Genomic DNA, 23819 nt, shown 5'->3' on the forward strand with positions numbered 1-23819 from the left:
GGCTCTGTGCTGACAGCTCAGAGCCTGGAGCCTGCTTTGGATTCTGTCTCCATCTCTCTCTCTCTCTGCCCTCCCCCCCCTCCAAAGAATAAGTAAACATTAAAAAATAAATAAATAAAAACCTTTTCTCTGGCCAGTAATGAGCAGTCCATAGGCTTCATGAGACCAGCTCAACTTCACTAGTTCAGCAACAAGGAGCTAAAAGTATCAAATGAGCAAGCACGTTAATAATCCCACTCCATCTTGGTAGGTGTTGTTGGGATATTAAGAATGTTCTCTCTAATTACATCCTGCTGTTAATACTAGTTTTGAGAAGCTGCAGGCTTATCATTTATATGGCATTTGATCCTTGGAGCAAAAGAGCAAAGAGAGATCTAGAAAGTCTTTTTTTTTTTTTTTTTTTTTAAGTTTATTTATTTTGAAAGAGAGAGAGAGTGTGAGCACAAGCAGGGGAAGGGCAGAGAAAGAGAGAATCCTAAGTAGGCTCTGCACTGTTAGCACAGAGCTGAATGTGGGGCCTGAACTCGCAAACCATAAGATTATGACCTGAGTCAAAATCCAGAGTTGGATGCTTAACCAGGTGAGCCACCCAGGCGCCCCAGGATCTAAAAAGTCTTAATGAGTGCTTCTTATTCCTTACTCCTGTTTATTACTCAATTAGCAAATTGAGAGTGGAAAGTTTTCCACATTATATACTGTATCCCAGGACTGCCAAGTTCTCTGGAACCCTCTTAGATTACCTCTGGTTCTCTCTGTCCTCCTAGATGGTAACCTCCTTCCTCCTTTCTTAGGCCTTAATAATCTCTTAACAGATCGTCGTTTTTCTTCCCTGATCAATGGTGTGCAGTTCTGATGCCAGTTTCTGTTTACTTCAAGTTTCTTAAAATACTTCTTCCCAGTAGCAGGAGATCAACTCATACTAAACCTATTCAGATATGCAGCTTTATGTAACCATCATTGCTGTGTGGTATCTGAGATAATTAGGTAAATGAAAACCCCTTTGGCAACTGGGAAATAAAATAAGGTTTAAGTGCAGTTGCAGATATTACAGTTCATGATGATAAAAGTATCTTTTTTCTTATTTAAACATGGAGATTATACAATTCTCTTTTTCTCCCGTAAATTGACTCTCATGGAAAAAGGTTGCTCACCATGAAACTTTACTTCTGGATAGTGTTCTTCAGTATGAACTAGGAAATGCATGTCCTTCCGCCTTATTTTTTACTGAGCATTATAGACATTCATGACTTCTGGGCATTGTTTGTAACAGAATTTACTGTGTGGACTGTGTAAAGACCTCTTTTAAGTGCTGTTACTGTTTTTTTTGCTTCCAAAACATTGGGTAGTTGTTAACTTATCTTAACACAACCTCTTTAGTTTTAGCTTCAACCAATATACCTGCCAGTTACGTTTGCTGAGGCTTTTGGTTCATAGCATAATGGAATGTTTCCTATAAAGAATAACTTCATAAATATTTCAAACTGTTTTTTTAAGAGGGGACTTCAGTGTATCACTACTTTTCAAGTTTAATGATAACCAAACATATTTAAAGAAATTTAAGTATTTGTGATTAGTTAATTTGATCTGTGTGGCAAAACATTTCAAGTTAAGTTTTTGAATCACCATCTTCATGTGGTCTGTTTTATTAATTCTTAGTTGAAAAGTACTTTCTTCCTTGACAGCATTTTTGTTTTTTTGTTTTTTGTTTTAAATGTTTAATTTTGAAAGACAGAGAGACAGAGTGAGAGGGGGGGAGGGGCAGGGAGAGAGAGAGAGACACAGAATCCGAAGCAGGCTCCAGGCTCTGAGCTGAGCCCGACATGGGGCTCAAACCCAGGAACCGCGAGATCATGACCTGAGCCGAAGTTGGACGCTCAGTCCTACTGAGCCACCTAGGCACCCCCTTGACAACATTTGAAAAGCAATTAGATACATAGATTTTACAAGATTTTTGAAAATATATTTGAAATGTCTGTCATACTTCATTTTAAGATATTTTGGGAGTTTGAGAAGATCTATTGTTTTGTCATTCCAAGTATCTTTATAGATTGTTGAAAGTTTTATTGCTGCAAATTTTAGATGAGTCAGAGTTCATAAAGGGCATTGAGAAGCGGATCAATAATTGGTTTATCAGCAGAAAGCTTTCAGGGGCACCTGGGTGACTTAGTTGGTTGAGCATCCGACTTCGGCTCAGATCATGATCTCACAGTTCATGAGTTCAAGCCCTGTGTTGGGCTCTGTGCTGACAGCTTGGAGCCTGGAGCCTGCTTCGGATTCTGTGTCTCCCTCTCTCTGCCCCTTCCCTGCTCATGCTCTGTCTCTCTCTGTCTCTCAAAAATGAATAAATGTTAAAAAAAATTTTTTTTTTTTAAAGAAAGCTTTCATTCTCTAGTAAGTGGCAGTGGCCTTTTCCCCCTTAAATAAGTCAAATCCTTTTTTATTCCAGGGCCTTTGCATTTGCTTTCTTCTTAGTATATGTGCTGCTGAAGAGAGCACATCATTTGCTTTCTTCTTGAAGTGTTCTGCTCACAGTCTTTACATAAATACGTGGTCTTTCAAAGTTTATCTTTTCAGATAGGATGTACCCCTGCCCTCTAGCCTGAAGGATTCTTTCCAATCATCTTCTGTTCCACACCCCATTTTATTTTCTTTACAGTATTTATCATTACCTGAGTCATCTTACTCATTTGTCTCCTTATTTGCCTCTGCATTTCCATGAGATTAGGGACAGTAGCGGTCCTGTTTATTGCCGTTGTATGCCATGCCTAGAATAATTTCTAGAGGGGTGCCTGGGTGGCTCAGTCAGTTAAGCGTCTGACTTCAGCTCAGGTCATGATCTCAGGTTTCGTGAGTTTGAGCCCCATGTAGGGCTCTGTGCTGACAGCCCGGAGCCTGGAGCCTGTTTCAGGTTCTGTGTCTCCCTCTTTCTCTGCCCCTCCCCTGCTTGCACTCTGTCTCTGTCTCTCTCAAAAATAAATAAGCATTAAAAAAAATTAGAATAATTCCTAGATACCCTATAAATTGTTAGTTAAAGGAAAACCAAATAATTTCCATTTATGTTGTCTCTAATAATTGTATTCAAACAAAAATTAGAAATACTCGATCAACTATATTTGCAAATCAAACCAAGTAGTGCCTTTTTTCCCAATCCCATTTAAAATTATTTTAAATCATTTATCGTTGCTTAAATGAATACACTGAATACATCTTCAGAGTTAAAATTGTAGTAGTTAACATCAATTGACTTCACCAAAAACGACCTTTCAATCAAGAGACAGTTGAGAATTCCTATCCAGAGCAACTGTGTAGTGGAATGTGATTAACCTTGACTCTAGTCTGGGATGGCTGACTTGCTTATGCCCTCTCAATTAGGGATCTATACAAATATGCCATAAATTGATGTTACTTAAGAACACTTCCCTGGAATATGTCTTAGAGTCAGTGTGTTTTAAAAAAATACAAGTTAGACTACGTAGAAAAATATATGCAGCCAAATGAAACACTATGATAAAATAATTTATTTTAGATTCTAATTACTTCCATTCTTTAAATTCCTAGTTGGCTGTGTCCTTTGAGGTAAGAACCAATGTCCAGATTTTAAAAATGACTACAGTTTCAAGAATGCTAGGCACTGAGCTGAAAAATGGAAGACATGGAAGTGTCTACTTTTTTTTTTTTAATGTTTGTTTATTTTTGAGAGAGCAAGCACAAGCAGGGGAGGGGCAGAGAGACAGAGGGGGATACAGAATCCCAAGTAGGCTCAGGCTCTGAGCTGTCAGTGCAGAACCTGACACACAAACTGTGAGATCATGTCCTGAGCTGAAGTCAGGTGTTTAACCGTCAGAGCCCCCCCAGGTGCCTTGGAAGTGCCTACTTTTTAATACATTGTCATTTTCATCAAATTCTTTTGGGTGCTTTTCAAATGCCTGTCTCTTCCCTTCACCCTTTCTTTTAGGAAAAGCTTTGTCTTAAGTGAAAGTGAATGCTTTGTATCTTACATGGGTAGGTGTTCTCTTGTTTATCCTCTGTAGCTCCTGAGTATTGGTGTTCCATCGCTTACTTTGAAATGGATGTTCAAGTTGGAGAGACATTTAAGGTTCCTTCAAGCTGCCCTATTGTTACTGTTGATGGATATGTGGACCCTTCTGGAGGAGATCGCTTTTGCTTGGGTCAACTCTCGAATGTCCACAGGACAGAAGCCATTGAAAGAGCAAGGTATTGTTGACTGTATAGTTATTTTAAAAATTGAATATAGTACATTGTCATTTATTCTTCAAAATTTTTTTAATGTTTATTTACTTTTTGAGAGAGAGAGCGGGGGGGGGGGGGGCAGAGAGAGAGGGAGACAGGGCTCTGTGGGGCTCAAACTCAGGAGCCGTGAGATCACGACCTGAGCCGAAGTCGAACGCTTAACCGACTGAGCGACCCAGGCGCCCCCATTGTCATGTATTCTAAGTTCTGTTTTTCAATGTAGACTTACAAGATTTTGAATATAGACAAAAAAGTAAAGATCATCTTAAAAAGTCAGAAAATTTGTAAGCACTGCAGTATAATTGTGGATGTTTGTTATTTAAGATATAATAAAAATTCTTGTTTAAGTTAATGACGTTTCTATGTTTTGAATAGTAAACTAGACCTTTTGGTATCCACTTTGAAAACTAATTTTTATTTCCTCTGATCATATATTATTTCTACAAATCTGTTGAGAGGAAGTAATGTAAAATGAGGATGTTTTTGTAAATATTATTTATAATGTTGGAAAAATGATAAAGGGTAATGCTTAAGTAAATTTTGATGAACTTTCATTTTTTATGTAGTCATTAAAATGTTAATTAAAGGTTTATGTATCAAATGTAAATGCTTAAGATGAAATATTATAGGAAAATATAAGAGTTTTAGGCACTTTATGATCTCAACTCTTTAAGGAAGTATATATGTGCATAAGTATGTACTCATGGTTCTATCACTAGCTATGTGACTTTGGTGAATTACTCTCTAAGCTGATGCTAATAGAATTATCTGTAATGAAGAAGATAGTTTATATCTGTGCTGTTCACTGCAGTAGCCACTGCCTACATTAAAACATAGCTATTGAGCAGTTAGAATATGGTTCATATGATTAACTGAATTTTATAATTAGTTTAATTTAAATAGTCACATGTAGCTAGAAGCTGTTGACTTGGACAGTGTAACTATATGCTTTTATAAGCTTTAGTTTCAACATTTATAAAATGGGTTTAATGGTATCTACCTTACTGAATTGTAAAGGTTAAGTGAGGATTTATGTTAAGTATTCGGCAGGTAGTAAACATTATGTATATGCTCATCGTTATTTTATATGAATAAGATATTTTAAAAAAGGAAATACACAAGAATGTTAATAATGGCTTTCAGTTATGGTGTAATATAATGTCTTTTATTAAAAATTTTTTTTTTAATATTGGGTGTGCAATATAATCTGAACCAAAACTTATTTTTAAATACTTATCCAAACAAAATGTGATTCCCTTTTTCTTCCTAAGGTTGCACATAGGCAAAGGTGTGCAGCTGGAATGTAAAGGTGAAGGTGATGTTTGGGTCAGGTGCCTTAGCGACCATGCAGTCTTTGTGCAGAGTTACTACTTAGACAGAGAAGCGGGCCGTGCACCTGGAGATGCTGTTCATAAGATCTACCCAAGTGCATATATAAAGGTTAGTTACAGTCTTACTCAAATATTTTAGACTTAGAAAGCTCTATTGTTAAAAGAATTGAGATGGAGGTGGGGGCAGTAGAAAAATGTCTTTTACGTATTAAACAATCAGAAGTGATATTTGCGTATAAAACATATTTCCTGGGGCATTTATTGATGTTATTGCCTATTGAGTTTTATGGTTGCATTCATGCCCTATTATTTATTAATAAATTTGTTTATTAATAAATTTGTTTTACAGTAATACACAAGCTCTTGAAAATATTGAGCGAAATCTCCAAATTTGTATTCCTTTGATTTATAAAGTATGTAAAACTCAGACCTAGAATTTTATCTTAGCCAATCTTCAGGATTGTATGGAGGGGAATTCTAAAATAAATAGCTTTTCAAATTAAGAACCTGAGAAATGAAAAATTCTTCAATACCAGGTTATTAAATGTAATTTTGTGCATTAAATGAACATTTATCTATTGTTTATTATGATATATATTATATTGTTTTACATATTAAGCCTGAAGTGTTTATCATTTATTACCTATTCAACCCATTTCAATTTTGGTTTATAACATAAAACACTCTTTTTGAAAGAAAGTTGGAATTAGAAAGGCTAAATATATTTTTAATTTCAGATTTTGTACAGTCATCCTAAGCATCTTCATTGTTGGCTATTGTAAATTAGTGGAATTAACTGTATAACTCATCACTTATTTCCAGGAAATTCCTGAACATACAAATAATATAGTCAAATAGTGTATACAGAAATGGAATTGCTTGTTTGCCTCACAACAACAAACCCAATATCTCATTTTCAGTTAAAGGATATAGGGATCTATATAATGAAACTTTTTTTTATAATGAAATTTCTAAATATTATCAAGTAGAGTGAAAATAAGAAACCTTCATGTACCCCTCATCCAGCTTCAACAATTATCAGCATTCTATCAACCTTTATTGTGCTTACCACTTTACTTTTTTTTCTCTAGTAATTTAAAGCCATTTCCAAATATTCTTTCAGTTCACTCATAAAATACTCTCGTACGAATTGCTAATTGATAAATATTTCTAAAAGACATAATCACAATGCTATTTATCACACCTTCTGAAATTAACAGTAATTTCCAATAATTTAACAGTAATGTTAAGTCATGACAGTAGAGAACCATTTATAGTTTTGATCTGTTAGAACAATGGAATAGAATAGAACAATAAAATATTGAAATACATTTATTGATAGGATATTTATGATGTGGAAATGTCAGTTGTTAAACAATACATAGAATATGATCTGTTAAACATTACATAGGATATTTGTATTCGTTTATATATATACCCACAAGTCAATGGTGTGTACAATGTCTTACCAGGAATTGTCTCTGGGAGGTGGAATTATCTTCACTTGCATTTTCCAGTTTCTTCACAAGGAATTTTAGTTATTTGTGCTTTATTGTTATTTTTAAGTGGTGTTGGATTTCCTCGTATGCTTTGCAGTCTATTTTATATTGGTTGGCAAATTTGTCTTGAGAGAATTAATTCTTTTTATTTTTTTTCCTCCCTGTTATTGCTTCTCCCTATAGGGCAGTTTTGCCTTAGTCTGGCACCCTGGGATCCACATCTCAGAACCAATTCTTATATTTAGGAGGTAGAGGAATTTTGTCCCATGAGGAAATTGAGTTCCAATCCCCAGGTATGCTCAGGGCCTAATTCCTATTGCATAGGTTTCTGTTGCTTATCTCTGCCATGGGCAAGAATTTTATTCCTAGGTGCATTTCTGAATTAGCTGTCAGAGTATTTTACCAGCACTTGGTTTATGGGCAAGTGCCCAGTTGTAGACCTCAGAGAGCCTGGCTATTGTATCTTTCCTTATTATTCTAAGAAGTTAAATTACTAACCTCTACACCTTCTTTTTTTGATCTTGGTACCCAAGTACCTCCTGTCTTTAGTCCCTGCTCTCCACTGTAGATTTTGTTTATCCATCATCAGTTGATGGACACATGGATTATTTCCATTTTTTGGCTATTGCGAATAATGTTGCTCTGAACATTCACGTACAGGTTTTTAGGTAGATGTATGTTTTCAGTTTCTTGGATATATACCTAGGAGTAGAATTGCTGGATTATAAGGTAACTATGTTCAGCGTTTTTGGATGGATTGACAGACTATTTCCCAAGTTGCCATGCCATCTTACATTTCCATCAGCAATGTATATATGAGAGTTTTAATTTCTCTGTATTCTCATCAACACTTGTTATCTATTTTAGCCATCTTAGTGGATGTGAAGTAGTATCTCATTGTGGTTTTGATTTGCCCTAATTGATAATAATATTGAACATCTTTTCATGTGTTTATTGGCCATTTGTATATCTTCTCTGGAGAAATATCTATTCAGATCTTTGGCCCATTTTTAAATTGGGTTCTTTGTCATTTTGTTACTGGGTTATAAGAGTTCTTTATATATTTTGGGTATCAGTCCCTTATAAGATACATGATTTGTGTATATTTTCTTCAATTCTTTGGCTTGTTCTTCATTTCACTTTCTTGGTGATATGACTTGCAGCATGAAAGGTTTTAATTTTGATGTAGTTCAACTTATCTATTCTTTGGTAGCTTTTGCCTTCAGCGTCTTATCTAAGAAACTATTACCTAATCCAAAGTCATGAAGATTTACTTCTGTGTTTTCTTCTAAGTATTTTATAGTTTTAGCTTTTATTTTAGGTCTGTGCTCCATTTTGAGTTAATTTGTGTTTATGGTATAAGGAAGGGATCCAGCTTTATTCTTTTGAATTGGAATATCCAGTTCTGGCAACCATTTGTTGAAAAGACTGTGTTTTCTCTTATGAATTATCTTGACACCTTTGGTGAAATTCAGTTGACCTTGAACGTAAAGGCTTATTTCTGTGCTATATCTGTGTTTATATACATATATACATACATATATATACACACACACACACACAATTATACATATGTACATATATATACATACATATATGTATATATGTGTATATATACACACATATATACATATACACACATACATATATATATATATACGTATATGTACACACACACACACACACACACACATACACACACATACGTATATAATCCTTATGACAGTACTACTCTGACTTGATTACTCTAGCTTTATGGTAAGTTTTGAAGTTGGGAAGTATGAGTTTTTCAACTTTGTCCTTTCTCAGGATTGACTATTGACCACTCTTTGTATTTCTATGTGAATTTTATGATTGGCTTAAGGGATATATATCTTTAATAATTGTTCTACCCTTTGTATGTGCTTATAGCAGAGAGAAAAAAGTGTTCATGTATACTTACTCATCCATCTTGACTTGGAAATCTCTGGGTTACTTGAATAATTTGCAGCAAATGGACAGGGAACTATGTGTTAATTATATACTATGTGTCAGACAAGAGTTATGAGTTTATTTGATATAGGGTCATTTTAAAACATTTGAGCTTAAAAAAATGTAGACTCCTACAATTAAAGTAATTTTTTTTAGGATTGTCAAATAAGTGTAACATCTCTGTTTTAGTACAAATGGCTCTTGAAAAGCTCCTAAGGTATGAGATATATCATCACTTGATAAACCACTGTCAATGGATAGATATTCAAAGTAATCTAAGGCTTTTGCTGTGAACAATAAATAACAGTCTTGTGGGACATTTTAGTGGAGTAAAAAACAATATCCTGTTTTTATCATATTAACTGTTTAAGATTTTAAAAGAATGATTTCTGCTTACCAAGCATATTATTGTTCTTCAAAAGAATCTTATTAGCTAGAAAGAAGGACATACAAATATACCCTAAGTCTAACTATTGGCATGTTCTTAATTTACTAATTTTTTAGGCAATGATAACTAGAGGATCTGTATAATGCTGTTTAGATTTATTGATTCTCACCAGAGATGATATTACTGGGGTCAGTTATATGCAAATAACATGAACCTCTGGAAGGAGGACCCACACATTGGGAATACACCTCTCCCTATCCCCCCAAACATGCATACACACACACAAACACATTTTTCTCTTTTTAATTAAAATGAGGAAAACATGAGTTTGGAGAGCCATTCTTTCATTTTATAAATCAAGAAGCTAGAGCTAAATTGTGAAGTTTCTTTTCTCCTAATATGTTGATTTTTTCCCCCTTCATCTTTCATGACATTATAGTCCTCTTTCATTCATGAAAATCTGATGTAATGAAATGTCATTTTACAAGGTTTAAATGAAGCAAATGTTTGAGTTCTAAGTGGCCTTGTTGTTTTGCTCTCAAAAGTAAGATGTCTTGTTTTGTTCCGTTTTGTTTTGTTTTTGAGAGAGAGCACATGTGCGGGAAGAACGAGGGGGGTAAGGGCAACGGAAGAGGGAGAGAGAATCTTAAGCAGACTCCACACCCAGCACCGGAAGGCTGATGCCAGGCTTAATCCCACTATCTGGGCAGTCAGGTTTTTTAATAGCTTTATTAAATAGCTATTTTAAGATATTAAGATAATATCTTAATAAATAGCTTTATTAAGATATTGAGATATAACTCACATACCATGTAATTCGTCCATTTAAATTGTACAGTTCAGTGATTTTTAAAAATATATCCACATAGTTATGCAGCCATCATCACAATCAATTTTTGAGCATTTTCATCAGTCTACAAAGAAGCCCTGCACCCTTTAGTTATCATTTCTCAATCCCCCATTTCTCTCAGCCCTAAACAACCATTAATTTACTTTCTCTATAGATTTGCCTATTCAGAACATTTTGTATAAATGAATTCGAATAGTGTGGTCTTCTGTGACTTCTTTCTGTCTTTTTTTAAAACGTTTATTTTGAGAGAGAGAAAGCATGCATGCATGAGCAGGGGAGAGGCAGAGAGAGGGGGAGAGAGAGAATCCCAAGTAGGCTCTGCACTGTCAGCACAGAGCCTGACGCACATCTCAGTGTCACGAATTGTGAGATTATGACCTGAGCTGAAATCAAGAGTTGGACATTTAATCCACTGAGCCACCCAAGCACCTTTTCTGTGACTGCTTTCATTAGATATAATGTTTCAAGCTTCATCCACATAGCAGACATGTGTAGTTCATTCATTTTATGGCAGAATAATATTCCATATACCACATCTTATTTATCCATTCTTCAGTTGATGGATATAGGAGTTTCCATTTTTTGGCTATATTATGAATAATACTACTACAAACATTAGTGTACAAGGTCTTATGTGATGTATGTCCTCATTTCTCTTGGGTATATACCTAAGAGAGGTATTGCGGGATCATTAGGTAACTCTGCGTAACATTTTGAGGGACTCCCAAACTGTTTTCCAGAGTGACTTAAACTGTTTTACATTCTGATCAGCAGTGTGGGAAGCTTTCAATTTCTCCACAGTCTCATCAACACTTATCATCTATCTTTTGTATTTTAGCCATCCTAATGGGTGTAGAGTGTTATCTCATTGTGATGGTTATTGATTTGCATTTCCCTGATGATGTTGAGTCAGATTTGGTTTTGAACACATAAATGCTAGGGGAGGCTTCTAAACCATAGGTAGGCTAGGTTGAAGATTATTATGATCCCCACTTACGTTGATTTCCCAATTACGATGTATTGTGATTCTTACCTCCAGATCAGGTAACTTAGCAAATTTTTAATGAAGTCTTATGTTCACATGCCCAATATACAACACAATTCCCTTTCTCTTTCTGGGTTGCTATTTCTTGGTGTTGATTCTAACTGAGAGTGTTGTAATTAAGCCTTATAATAGAAAAATGTCAAAATTTGACTCCTGGTTGAAAGTATTCTGAAGATGTTGACATTGAGCTTTAAGTAATAGGTTTGTAATAAATTTATATGAGAGTAACCACAGGAAGCGTGCTTAAATAAATGGAAGGAAGGGAGTTGATTAGGTCAGCAGTGGTGATCAGAAATATCTCCTGGATCTGAGCCCAAAAGGATATTTAAACTTTGATTCCTCTGAATTGTCTTTATTAATAACTCCGATTCTGAAAGGAAGATGGTCACATTTCAATGGTAGCCTTAATTTTAGCATCCAGTAAAACAGATAAAATCTGTTACGGTTTAATGGATCAGATACAGTAGTAGAGAGGCAACCCAGGTTTTAGTTAGGTTTCAGTTACTGGCAGTATAGCCAGTAATTAGAAGTGTTCTGGTTTGAATGCTTTAATTACATAAATCTACTCTGGAAGGATTTGCTGAAGTGCTGAATAAATAATTTCTACATCTGCAGATAAAAGTGATAATATTATAAAATTTCATTTTTTGTGGTTACCTATAATAATGTGTAGCTGGTGTTAGCATAGATTTAGGCTAAGACATTCATAATTGTGATTGTTTACAACATTGTAAGGAACTGTGTGTGAAGATCTTTTGGCTATTTTTAATGATTCATGATGGGGGTGAGGGTACATTGAGAGCATATTTGAACCCTAGGAATTTATAAGGTATATTCCCTGCTCCTGGACAGTAAGACTATACAGGTACCATACTTGGTTAATGATGTTTTAAAAAATTTTTTTTTTGGTTGTAAAGAGCGAAGTGTAAAACACAAAACTATGAAACTCCTAGAAGAGAACATTAGAGAAAATGTAGATGACCTTGGGTGTGGTGGTGACTTTAGGTATGACACCAGAAGTGCCCCATGAAAAACAATTGATAGATTGCACTTCATTAAAATTAAAAACTGTGAAAGTTTGTCAAGCAAATGAGAAGATAAGTCACAGACTGGGAGAAAATATTTACAAAAGACACATCTGATAAAGGATTGTTATCTAAAATGTAGAAAACTTTTAAAACTCAGCAATAAGAAAACAACCTGATTTTTTGAATGTGCAGGGGGTGCCTGGGTAGGCTCAGTCAGTGAAGCATCCGACTCTTGATACTGGCTCAGGTCGTGATCTCATGGTTGGTGAGTTTTAGCCCCGCATTGCCGCAGAGCCTGCTTGGGATTTTCTCTCTCCCTCTCTCTCTGCCCCTCCCCCACTTGAGTGGGTGCTCTCTCGCTCTCTCTCTCTCTCTCTCTCTCTCTCCCCCTCCCTCTCCCTCTCTCTCTCCCTCCCTCTCCCTCTCTCTCTCCCTCCCTCTCCCTCTCTCTCTCCCTCTCCCTCTCTCCCTCCCTCCCCCCCCTCCTCAAAATAAATATTTTAAAAAATGTGTAGGGGTGCCTGGGTGGCTCAGTTGGCTGAGCATCCGACTTCAGCTCAGGTCATGATCTTGTGGTTCGTGGGTTTGAACCCCACATCGGGCTCTGTGCTGACAGCTTGGAGCCTGGAGCCTGCTTCGGATTCTGTGTCTCCCTCTCTCTCTGCCCTCCCCCCACACTCGTGCTCTGCCCCCTCCCTTCAAAAATAAATAAACATTAAAAATGTTTTTAATATGTAAAAGACATGAATAAATGCCTCACTGAAGAAGATATACAGATAGCATATGTATATCATATATATATATGTATATATGTATATACATGTATGTATATCATATATATATGTCATATATATGATATGTATATCATATATATATGTCATATATATGATATGTATATCATATATATGTTCCCTATATTTTATTAGGGAATTGCAAATTAAAACAATGAGATACCATTATATACCTAGTGGAATGGCCAAAATCTAAAATGCTGACAACCCCAAATGCTAACAAGGATGTGGAGCAACAGGAACTCGCATTTATTGCTGGTGGGAATGCATAATGGTACAGCCACTTTGGAAGACAGTTGGTAGTTTCTTACATAGTTAAACATACTCTTACCATATCATCCAACAATCAGAGTCCTTGGTGTTTACCCAAGTAAATTAAAAACGTATGCCCACACGGAAACATGCACTGGGATGTTTATAGCAGCTTTAATGATTTACTAATTTACTAATTTAATAATTGCCCAAACTTGGAAGCAACCAAGATATTCTTCAGTAGGTGAATGGATAAACTGTGGTACATTCACATAATGGAATATCGTTCAGCCCTAAGAAAACATGAGCTATCAAGCCATGAGAAGACATATAGGAATCTTATATGCATATTACTTAGTGAAAGAAGTCAATATGAAAAGGCTACATACTCTGTGATTCTAACTACATGACATTCTGGGAAGGTCAGAAATATGGAGACAGTAAGAAGATCAGTGGTTTCCAGGGATGAGCAAGGAGGGAAGGATAAATAGAGCACAGAGGATTTGTAGGGCATTCACACTACTCTGTATGGTACTCAGGTGTTGGATACATGTCATCATACATTTGTCCAGTCCCATTAAAATGTACAAAATCAAGAGTGAAACCTTAAGTAAACTATGACTTTGGTAGGTTTATTGACTGTAACAAATGTACCACTGGGCTGGAGGAGGTTGTACTTGAGTAGTACTTGAGTAGGGACAGGCAACTCTCTTTACTTTCTGCTCATTTTAGCATGAACCTAAAACGGCTCTAAAATAAAAAGTTTTATTAATTTCTTTCTTAAAAAAAAAAGTGGTTGTAGAGCTATTTGGCTTTTCAAATATTTGAGTTCCTGCTTTGTGCTGTGCTGCATAATGTCTTCTGAGAGGTCATAGCCCAGTGGAAAAGTTCAGAATCTAATGGACTCTTCAGAAATCTTGAAAAAACAGTGGTTTCTGTTCTGGGCATAGTGGAATTTCTCATTTTCAGACCTAACTCTGCCATGCTTTCTGTCCTGAAGTCTTTTGGAACTTATAGTTTGGCCGGATATTACATACCTATATATTTGACAAATTCATACCTCTTCAGAAAATGAGATAGTTTAAGTTTTGTCCTTTATTGATGCCAGAAGATAGGCATTGAATAGAGAAGTAAGTAAATAGAAATGTGATTTGCTATTTTGAGAGGATTGTTGTGTTTATTGTTCGTGTGTGTTCTTATTTTTTAGTACCAGATACCATGATTAAAGACAATCATAATTTCTTTTTTAGGCATCTGAAAATTGGTGGTTTGGGCTCTAAACCTGTTGTTTATCTGAGAAAGTCATATGTTATGCATTATTTGATCTTTTCTTGCCAAGGATAATTATGCTTGCTCATATTTGGGTTTTGTGCATACTAAGAGGACTTATTAAAAATTTAATTTACTCTGAATAAGGAATATAATCACATGGTTCTGAAATTAAAGTTTGCATTGAACAGCCTGTTTCTACTCTGTCCTTGTCTTCCTTTCCCACAGCTTCTGTAGATGACCACTCTGTTTGCTGATTGTTCAGTGCTTTTTTTAAAAGCAAATACATTATTTTAGGAAGTTGGTTTTTTACTAGAAAGATGATATGGCTTATCATTCATAATCTGTTGCTTACTTAAAGAGCATGTCAGTACTTTCATAAGGATAAGGGTAAAAGTGGCAATCCCCATAACCAACCCTTGGTGTGGCTGATAAACCACCCGGAGATTACTTAGGAACTCCTTAACTCATCCTGAAAGGTAAATGGTGCAGGGGAGGCCAGAACCAAAATATTAGGTAACATTTATTGACAGCTTAATGTATATTATGCCAAGTTTACAAACTCTATGAAAAAGCATGTACACTTAGCATTCCCATTTTATAGATAAGTAAGTTGAGACTCTAGAGAGGTTAAGAAATTTAATTTAGCCCATGTAATTAATTAGTGACAGAATTCAAAGCTGAACTTTTTTTTAAATGATGAGCATTATCAAACATACAGAAAAGCAGAGAAAAAGTAGTTTAATGAAATCCTGTGTACCCATCACTGAGATTCAGTCGTTGTTAACATTTTACATTTGCTTGAGCTGTCGTTTTTTCCTTTATTTCTTAAGTATTTTGAAACAAGTCCTGAATGTTATGTGAATTTGCTCCTGTGTACTAAAGCATACATCTCTAAAAAATATAGATTCTTTCTTAAATTGCGACAGTGCCATTTATTACACACCTCCAAGTAGCTAGAATGGTAAAGAAGTTGGCCCTGTGACCAAGGCCATCAATCAGTTCAGCCTAAAGAGAACTCTCAGCAGTTTGGTTACGAAAGGGTGGCTTATTTTATGCAAGTGGTGGTTGTTCACAAGGACAATGTGACTGACCCTTGCTGAGCTAGATAAAGGCTGGAGAGGCCGGTGGCAGCCCAAGCCCTGCTGATAGTGAAGTGTACCTTTAGGCTGAGTTCCAGTCCCCTTCTCTAACCACCAGCTGTAATCGACATAAAAACTTAGGTTTTTAAATTAATTATTCTGAGAGCTAAATGAAGCTATGAGCTTTAAATAGATTTTGCATTGGCTTTTGATGTGTGGTAGAATCTCTTCTGATGGACTCATAGCATTGAACTTGCACTTTTTGTTTAAAGGTCTTTGATTTGCGTCAGTGTCATCGGCAGATGCAGCAGCAGGCGGCCACTGCTCAAGCTGCAGCCGCTGCGCAGGCCGCCGCCGTGGCAGGAAACATCCCTGGCCCTGGATCAGTAGGTGGAATAGCTCCAGCTATCAGTAAGTATGCTTTTGATACTTTGTTGTCAAGTGTAGTAGTTGGCACTTTATCTTGATTCACTCAGCTGATTAGTTACCTCAGGCAATAATGGAAACTAAAGTGTTCTTTTACTGGGATGATAACATTTTTGAATTAGTAAAAAACTGTTTTTCTGTAATAGTTGTCCTTTGTCTAGGACACTGTCTTCATTCTTTTTGTATCAAAAAGGGAGTATGGGATAAAGGAGAAAGGGGGTTATTGTTAGATTATATTGATCAATCTCCTGTTTTTTTGTTGATGCTTTTAATTCCTGCCTCACCAGCAAGGGTGGGTTGTAATCACCAATGTGCTTGGCTTTATTCTAGAAGGAGAGCATATTTCAAGTTCAGAATTAGGTACCTCTCCAAATTTTTTTTTAAGTACGCTAAGCATGGAGAGAAAACTTACGTAAGGGTGGTATTTTGATAACTTGTAGACTTTTTTTTAATTTTAGGGTAAAATTGAACTGTGTGCCAGGTTTCACACTGATGGGGAATTTTTTACTGCAGAGTTAAACTCCTGACTATAGACTTTTATGATGGAAACACGTGGCACCCATCTTCCACGTCTGAAGGCATAACTAGTGATTCATTCAACCCCTGTTCTTAACCTCTTCAGTGTGGTAAGCAAATCACACTGGCTAAGAAACTGCAGCGGCCCTGCAGGTTTCTGTACAGCACATGCAGACTCCTCCCACTAGTTTCACTGTGATATTGATGAATGGAGACTGACTATATGACTGTATGTTCTGACTGGAAAATTAGATGCAGAATCTCCTTTGTGACTTATGTTCAGGAGTTTACAGTGTAGAGGTAGATGAGGCATATTCCCTTAGAGAATTTGACTTTTTAAAAAATTTGAGCACCTAAACCATTAATTTGCTAGTGTTGATGTTATAAACATGCTTTTACTAAAGAGGCCAGAATTATTATTAAATTTCTCATTCTTATCTACTGCCCCCATTGAGTAATTGCACGGTACCTCTGTTACACTGTGAAATTGAGAGACAGACATCATCTGGGTCATCCAAGAAGTCTTAGTGGAACCAGGACTATTAACTGTCTCGTTATTAGTCATGTCTTTCATTGAACCAGGCTGTTTAGACAGACAGTAAGGTTCTTAGAACCAACCTGTGGACATGTGCTACCTCTTAAAAACAAGTTATTTTTTCACCTTCACCTCTCCTTCTAAAGAGAAAAATAGGTGGGGTGTTGGTGGATTGTGGTAATTTACTTTATAACTGCTGGTAGCTAGAAGACTCCTGTGGAATGTGAATTGTCTTAACCAAAAGTTTTCAGTCCCTGTTGATAAAGCGTAGATCTACACTTAACTTCTTGGCACTTTGACAGAGAAGTTATATGCTGGGGAGAATGAAGTAAAGAAAGCTGGTCACTTTATTGATAAGGTGTAGGGAGGATGGAAGAGATCAGCCTGTCCCTCTGACGTCTTCCAAATCTTTTCTGTTAGGTTTGTCAGCCGCTGCCGGCATTGGTGTCGATGACCTTCGCCGTTTGTGCATACTCAGGATGAGTTTTGTGAAGGGCTGGGGACCGGATTACCCAAGACAGAGCATCAAAGAAACGCCTTGCTGGATCGAGATTCACTTACACCGGGCCCTCCAGCTCTTAGATGAAGTGCTTCATACCATGCCGATTGCTGACCCACAGCCTTTAGACTGAGGTCTTTCACTGTTGGGGCCCTTAACATTGTCAGGATGGTGGACTATAAAATACAATCCTGTTTATAATCTGAAGATATATTTCACTTTTGTTCTGCTTTTTTCATAAAGGGTTGAAAAGTGTGTTTGCTGCCTTGCTCCTAGCAGACAGAAACTGGATTAAAACAATTTTTTTTCCTACTTAGAACTTTTCAGGCATGGCTCAGAGCTTGAAGATCAGGAAAAACACATTCTTACTAAATCTTTACCAGTTATGTATGAAGGAATCATTCCAGTGCTGGAAAATTTAGCCCTTTAAAATGTCTTAGAGCCTTTTATATGCAGAACATTGATACATGTGTTATTCTACAGAATAAATTCAATATTGCTGATTTTACAGGAGAGAAGTTCTCAAAGTTAATTCACCTATGTTATTTTGTGTGCAAGTTGTTATTATTGAACATACTTTACTCCAAAATATTGTGCCATGTGGGTGAGTTAATTTTACCAAGAGCAACTTCACTCTGTGTTTAAAAAATAAGATAGTAATGTATTATATAACCTTTTATCCAAAATATTTTTTTGCAAGTTAAAACGAGTGAAGACGATTTCAATTCAGATGGTCTTGCAACTTCAGTTTTATTTTTGCCAAGGCAAAACACTAATCTGTGTGTATACTGGGAATTCCTTAAAATCACCCACAAAAATACACCATTTAAAATTTACACTAGTTATCCCTGTTCAGGGTAACTATTTGTCAAGAAATATTCTTTTGCCCTGTTATACAGTAGATATATTCTTTTATATTTCTAGGCACAAGGTGGTCACTGCGGAGCCTAGAAGAGGAATTTCTTTCCTTCATTAATTCATAAGGAAAGGTTTTGTATTTTTAAAAACACTAAAGGCAGTGTCACTTCACCTAATATCTCACCATTCTGCAAAAGTGGCAATGCTTAAACTAAGTGAGTATTTTGGAAACTGCTAAATTCTATGTTAAATACTGTGCAGAATAATGGAAACATTACAGTTCATAATAGCTAGTTTGGATATTTTTGTACTTGATTTGATGTGTGACTTTTTTTTTTCGTATACTGTTTAAATCATGTATGTTTTGACATTGTTTAAAATTCAGTTTTTGTATCTTGGGGCAAGACTGCAAACTTTTTTATACCTTTTGGTTATTCTAAGCCCTTTGCCATCAATGATCATATTAATTGGCAGTGACTTTGTATAGAGAATTTAAGTAGAAAAGTTGCAAATGTATTGACTGTACCACAGACACAATATGTATGCTTTTTACTTAGCTAGTAGCCTAAATAAAACCGAATCTCAACATACAAAGTTGAATTCTAGGTTTGATTTTTAAGTTTTGTTTTCTTTTGCACTTTTGAGTTGAACCTCAGAAGCAAGATACCTTCTACTAAATGACAGGCAACAGCCAGTGCTATTGGACAGCTTTGGTTTCCCTCACACTCTGCCAGGACTTCCCCACGGACATTATGTATCGAGTGTAGGGTTGGTTGGGGTTTTTTTGTTTTGTTTTGTTTTATTTTGTTTTAGCTTTTATTTTACTGTAGCAAAATAGGCCTGATTGTCTACAAGGTAAATAGGTTGTCTACAGGATAAAATAGTGTGAAATAAAACCAAGGATTATCTTTCAGATGCTTTTATGTTTTGCTTGGAGGGCCTTCTTAGGTGTAATAAGATTCTTGAAGGTGTGTTACAAGTATGAGATTTGAGAAACACTTAGAATAGTCATCCTTAAATGACTTGAACGAGTAAGTCTTCTACTTCCTTGCTCAGAAGGTCGTCTTCGTAAGATCATCCTAGGAGAACCACTGAGTTTGCTTATTGTGATTTAAACATAGATCTGGATCCAAGCTACATTTTTTGTTTTGTTTTGTTTTAAAATATTTTCTCTGCCAAGCTCATTTGAACTCTTGAGTACTTACGGATACTTTTGTTAAAGACCAAATTTTAATCTGTAAAAGTTTGGTGATTTAAGTTTTATTGGCAGATTTTTTAAAAAAAGATCTTCATTCTCTAGAAATTGCTGACTTTAGGTCCATTTTACTGTGAATGAAGAATAGGAGTGATGAGAGATTTTTTAAATCCAGATTATTTGATTAGGATCATTTGATTAGCATGCTGTGATATAATCCGTTGCCTCCTTTTCTCCTTTAAGGAAGGTTTTCCTGTTTAATCGTCTGGGGAAAGTGTGTGGAAATATTTGCTAAAAAAGTCTTTCTTTGAGGCCAAGCCACCTGTCTTGGTTTCTTTCTACTAAGAGCCATAATGTTAACTACCAGTATGTAGCATTACTTCTAGTTGTTAATTGCTTTATGTTTGTACCTAGATTCAGTCTATGCTTCTGAGAAAACATCTAGTATGTTCATGATCAGTTATTTTTGAGAGCTTAGTTGTTAAACAGTATTTCCATTTCTTAGAGATAGTCATCTTTGATGAGTAAGACTCAAGAATCACTAGGTTTAAAATTTTATGGCTACTTTAGGGTAGAATAGTTTCTGCAGTTCTCAGACTCTGATTATTTTGAGGATATGGTTCCGGGTAGATTTTCTCCAGCTATTTCATATCTCAAAATGTTGAGCTTCAGTGCAAGCTGAATTGAGAGTTGAACCAAGTACCCTTCTAATCCAGTATGAGGCCATTCCACTTTGGTCCAGTGCCTTTCAGTGCGTTATCAAAGGGAATCCTAAAATGGTGTTGCCTTTATTTTCCAGGGAGTAGATTCTTTTGAGGGATATGCCCTATCTCATTTTTTATAGTGTGCTACCCCTGGTATACAAAGATAATGATAATAAATCACTGCCATAGAACCTTGTTTTTCTAGAAACACTGCTCATTTGTATCGACCTACCCACCAAATAGGTCTCTTGTCCCATCCTTCCTGTAGTCATTGTAGGTTCACAGGTTGGGTGGTCTAGTTTAAGGATTACCATCCTCGAATTATCCAAGGAAACTGAATACATGTTAGCTGTGTTGTATTTCAAAGTTAAAAATCCATTTTTGTGGGGGAAGGGTGTGGTATAAAGGGGGGTATTTGTAATAGAAATTTTGAAGGTAAAATAAAATATCCTGTCTTCCAGATGGTAAACATCTTACTTTTACAAGTTTATTGCAGGTATCTTTTTGACTATGCCCATCTGGAAAAGGGAAATTTTACATTGTCCCATGGTGCTCCTCATGCATATATGGAGGTTAAGGAATATAAGGTGAAATATTTCTACTTGTGGTTTGGTGGTAACTGGTTAATAGTTACTCACTAGCTATTATGCAAAATTAGATTAGTTCAGATCTTTTTTAGAGCCTTTTGGAAGAAGCAGTTTTATTCTGACTAGGGCAGAATCTTTTTTGGTGATAGTTTCTATAGTTCTCCTCATCATTAAGTCATTTTACTGGCATTTTATTCAACGCTAGCAGATTGGGAAGATGATGAATTTTAGGTTACTAAGGTAAATGAAAGCAATTATCTGCAAAATCACTTAATTTTTTTGTAGAGGGGGCTTGGCTAAGACTAGCAGATAATAGCATGAAGAAATGCTGTTTTTTTCTTCCAGTTTTCAAAACTCCTTACTACACTATTTCGCTTGATCTTTATAGTAACTCTGTGAGAGGGGGTTAGAGGGAAGGAAATGCTTTTTTTTTCTTTCTAAAGGCAGACCTCATCTTGTCACAGGTAGCTCTCTGTGAATAGTTGCCTAAATTCTGCTTTGCAAAGATTACAGAAAAGAGGCTCTGAGAATCTTTTGTGCAAGCCTTTCCATTTTTTTCTGACAACTAGGTAACTTCTCCCAGGATGGATCAGGAAGGATGTATATGGTTAGTGGCCGCATTCACAGAAGCATCCTCGGCTTGGCCTTGTCCCTAAGCACTTGTGCCAGTGCTTCCAGCTGTTGATCTTGTTTATCTGCTGTCACTGTGGAATGGAATTTTCTGCATTACCCAGACTTGCCTTATTTAAGCAGTAAGCCTTTTTATTTTAGCCATTTTGGGGATGGAGTTATTAATGTGTATATCAGAGAACATACTAGATACAGTGTTTTTTTGTGTGTGCCAACCTGTCTTTGGATGTCAGGGGCTGCTAAGGTTTTGCAGACTGCTATGGTTTTGAATGTTTACCTTTTTTTCTTTTTTACACAGTACCTTTCAGTATCCTCCCTTTCTGAGAGGTCACTTCGTGTGTACCTCCCCTTGTAGTTTCTTCTTCGCTTTCTGATTCGTTTTTCCAACTGCTTGGGCAAGAAACCCAGATAACCAGACTTAGAACTACCTTTAAAACACAAGGACAAATTGGGACAGGTCCCAAGAAACTTTCCTGTAAAGTATTGAAAAGGCCTTCAGTGCTTTGGTGTCTGACATCTGTTTGACTGCTTAGAATGTTTCCTGATTCTTTGCTGAGTTCAGGTAGTTGAAATAGGGAGAAGTGGGTCAGATTCATATTTTCCGCCTTTGAAAGATTTTGAAAGATTTTGTTGCTTCCATCTCAGTGCTGCTCGTACAAAAACTGGGGTTACAGGGGTTACTAAATTATCATCAGTAGTCAGAGGCATGCCTTGCCTAGAGGATACCAGCAAAAAAAAAAAAAAAAAAAAAAAAAAAATCCTAAATGAACAACAAAAAACAAACCTTAGGAAATGAGAGGGTTGTTTTTGTTTTGTTTTGGTGTCTCCTTTTGGGTCCTATCTTGGGGCTTTCCTTCTCTACAGATATTTTTGACCTATAGGTGCCTTTATGAGAATTGAGGGTCTGATATCCTGCCCCAAGGAGTAGCTAAAGTAATTGCTAATGTTTTCAGGGATTTTAACATCAGACTTGAATGAATGAATGAAGCATTTTCCTCCCTGCCCCCTCTCCCTCCCACCCTCCTTCCCTCCTTCCCTCCCTCCCTCCCTCCCTCCCTCCCTCCCTCCCTCCCTCCCTCCCTCCCTCTCTCCCTCTGTCTTTCATAGGAAGGACTGAGGTGAAGACAATCATTTCTGTCTATTGATGTGGATAGTTTTCAGTGTATTTAAGATGCTTTCACAATAAGTCTCAGAGCCCATGTTCTTATTCAGCCTAAAACTGGTGGCTCTGGGCTGGCACCAGGTACACTCTGGTTTGCACTCTGCCACTGATTTGATGTATGACCTTGAGCAGGTCATTTCCCTTCTCTGGGCCTCAGTTGCCTCGTCTGTAAAATGAGGGAGTTGGACTAGATGTGTTCTAGCTCCGAAATTTAAGTGACCTTGCCTACCTCGCAGCAGTTTTTGATTTCTTCCTTAGTTTTGCTCTGCTGTTTGAAGGGGCTTTTTACTTATTTCCATGTTATTCAAATGAGATTAGGCTTGATATTTTATTACTATTCTCCAATGGACAAGAAGTTACATAGTATGTCCTTGAGACTTAAATTTAACCAAAGGCCTAGCACCACCTTGCAATAAATACTTAGAAAAAGAAAAAAAAAAAAAAACAAACTGAGAGGAGGGGAAAAGCCTTCATTCTCTTTTCCCATCATCTAGATTAAAGGTTTCTTAAGGCTTTTTTTTTTTGAGTCATGGCATTCTACCTTTTGGGCTGGTGTGTGTGTGACAGCATCCTCTTAATGCTGTGTGCTGGTGATTTTTTTTCAACTAAAATGAAATTGAAAACTTATGTAAATGCCTAATGATATTAGAGGTCATTACTTCTGGTCTTTGGTTTCTTATCTCTTTTATAAGTTGAAAACAGGGGAATTCCTCTGAACCACATCAATTAAAATGGTTCATATGATAGAAGAAAACCATACCAGTGGATGATCATTCACTTTATTCTTGGCTCTTGTTGGGTCCATTTTGATTAGAATACTTTTGGGTGGAGCATTCCTTTCAGAGTACTTTTCTGGCCTATTCTTAGATGAGTATCATTAATGAACTTGTCTTTTTCAAGGACCTTGAGGACCTTCCTTGGGGGTGGGTTAAGGGTTGGGGGGTTGGGGA

At 36.4% G+C, this 23819-nt stretch overlaps 1 protein-coding gene across 7 annotated transcripts in view; it reads left to right on the forward strand.

Moving 5' to 3' along the window:
- SMAD4 (SMAD family member 4) overlaps window positions 1–22468 on the forward strand; it is a 59991-nt gene extending 37523 nt beyond the window's left edge. For 2 of the 7 annotated variants that reach the window (XM_042911514.1, XM_042911513.1), the window contains exons 9-12: window positions 4032–4215; window positions 5523–5691; window positions 16030–16168; window positions 17655–22468. In XM_042911514.1, the coding sequence (XP_042767448.1) occupies window positions 4032–4215; window positions 5523–5691; window positions 16030–16168; window positions 17655–17866 (704 nt within the window). In that variant the 3' untranslated portion in view covers window positions 17867–22468. Of the gene's footprint in view, window positions 1–4031; window positions 4216–5522; window positions 5692–7264; window positions 7375–16029; window positions 16169–16696; window positions 16810–17654 lie in introns of those variants that run through there. The other 5 variants (XR_006195550.1, XR_006195551.1, XM_042911516.1 and 2 more) reach the window with 5 other exon arrangements.
- The last annotated feature ends 1351 nt before the right edge of the window (window positions 22469–23819 follow it).

The sequence above is a fragment of the Panthera leo genome, chromosome D3 (genome assembly GCF_018350215.1).
Source record: "Panthera leo isolate Ple1 chromosome D3, P.leo_Ple1_pat1.1, whole genome shotgun sequence".
Taxonomy (NCBI): Eukaryota; Metazoa; Chordata; class Mammalia; order Carnivora; family Felidae; genus Panthera; species Panthera leo.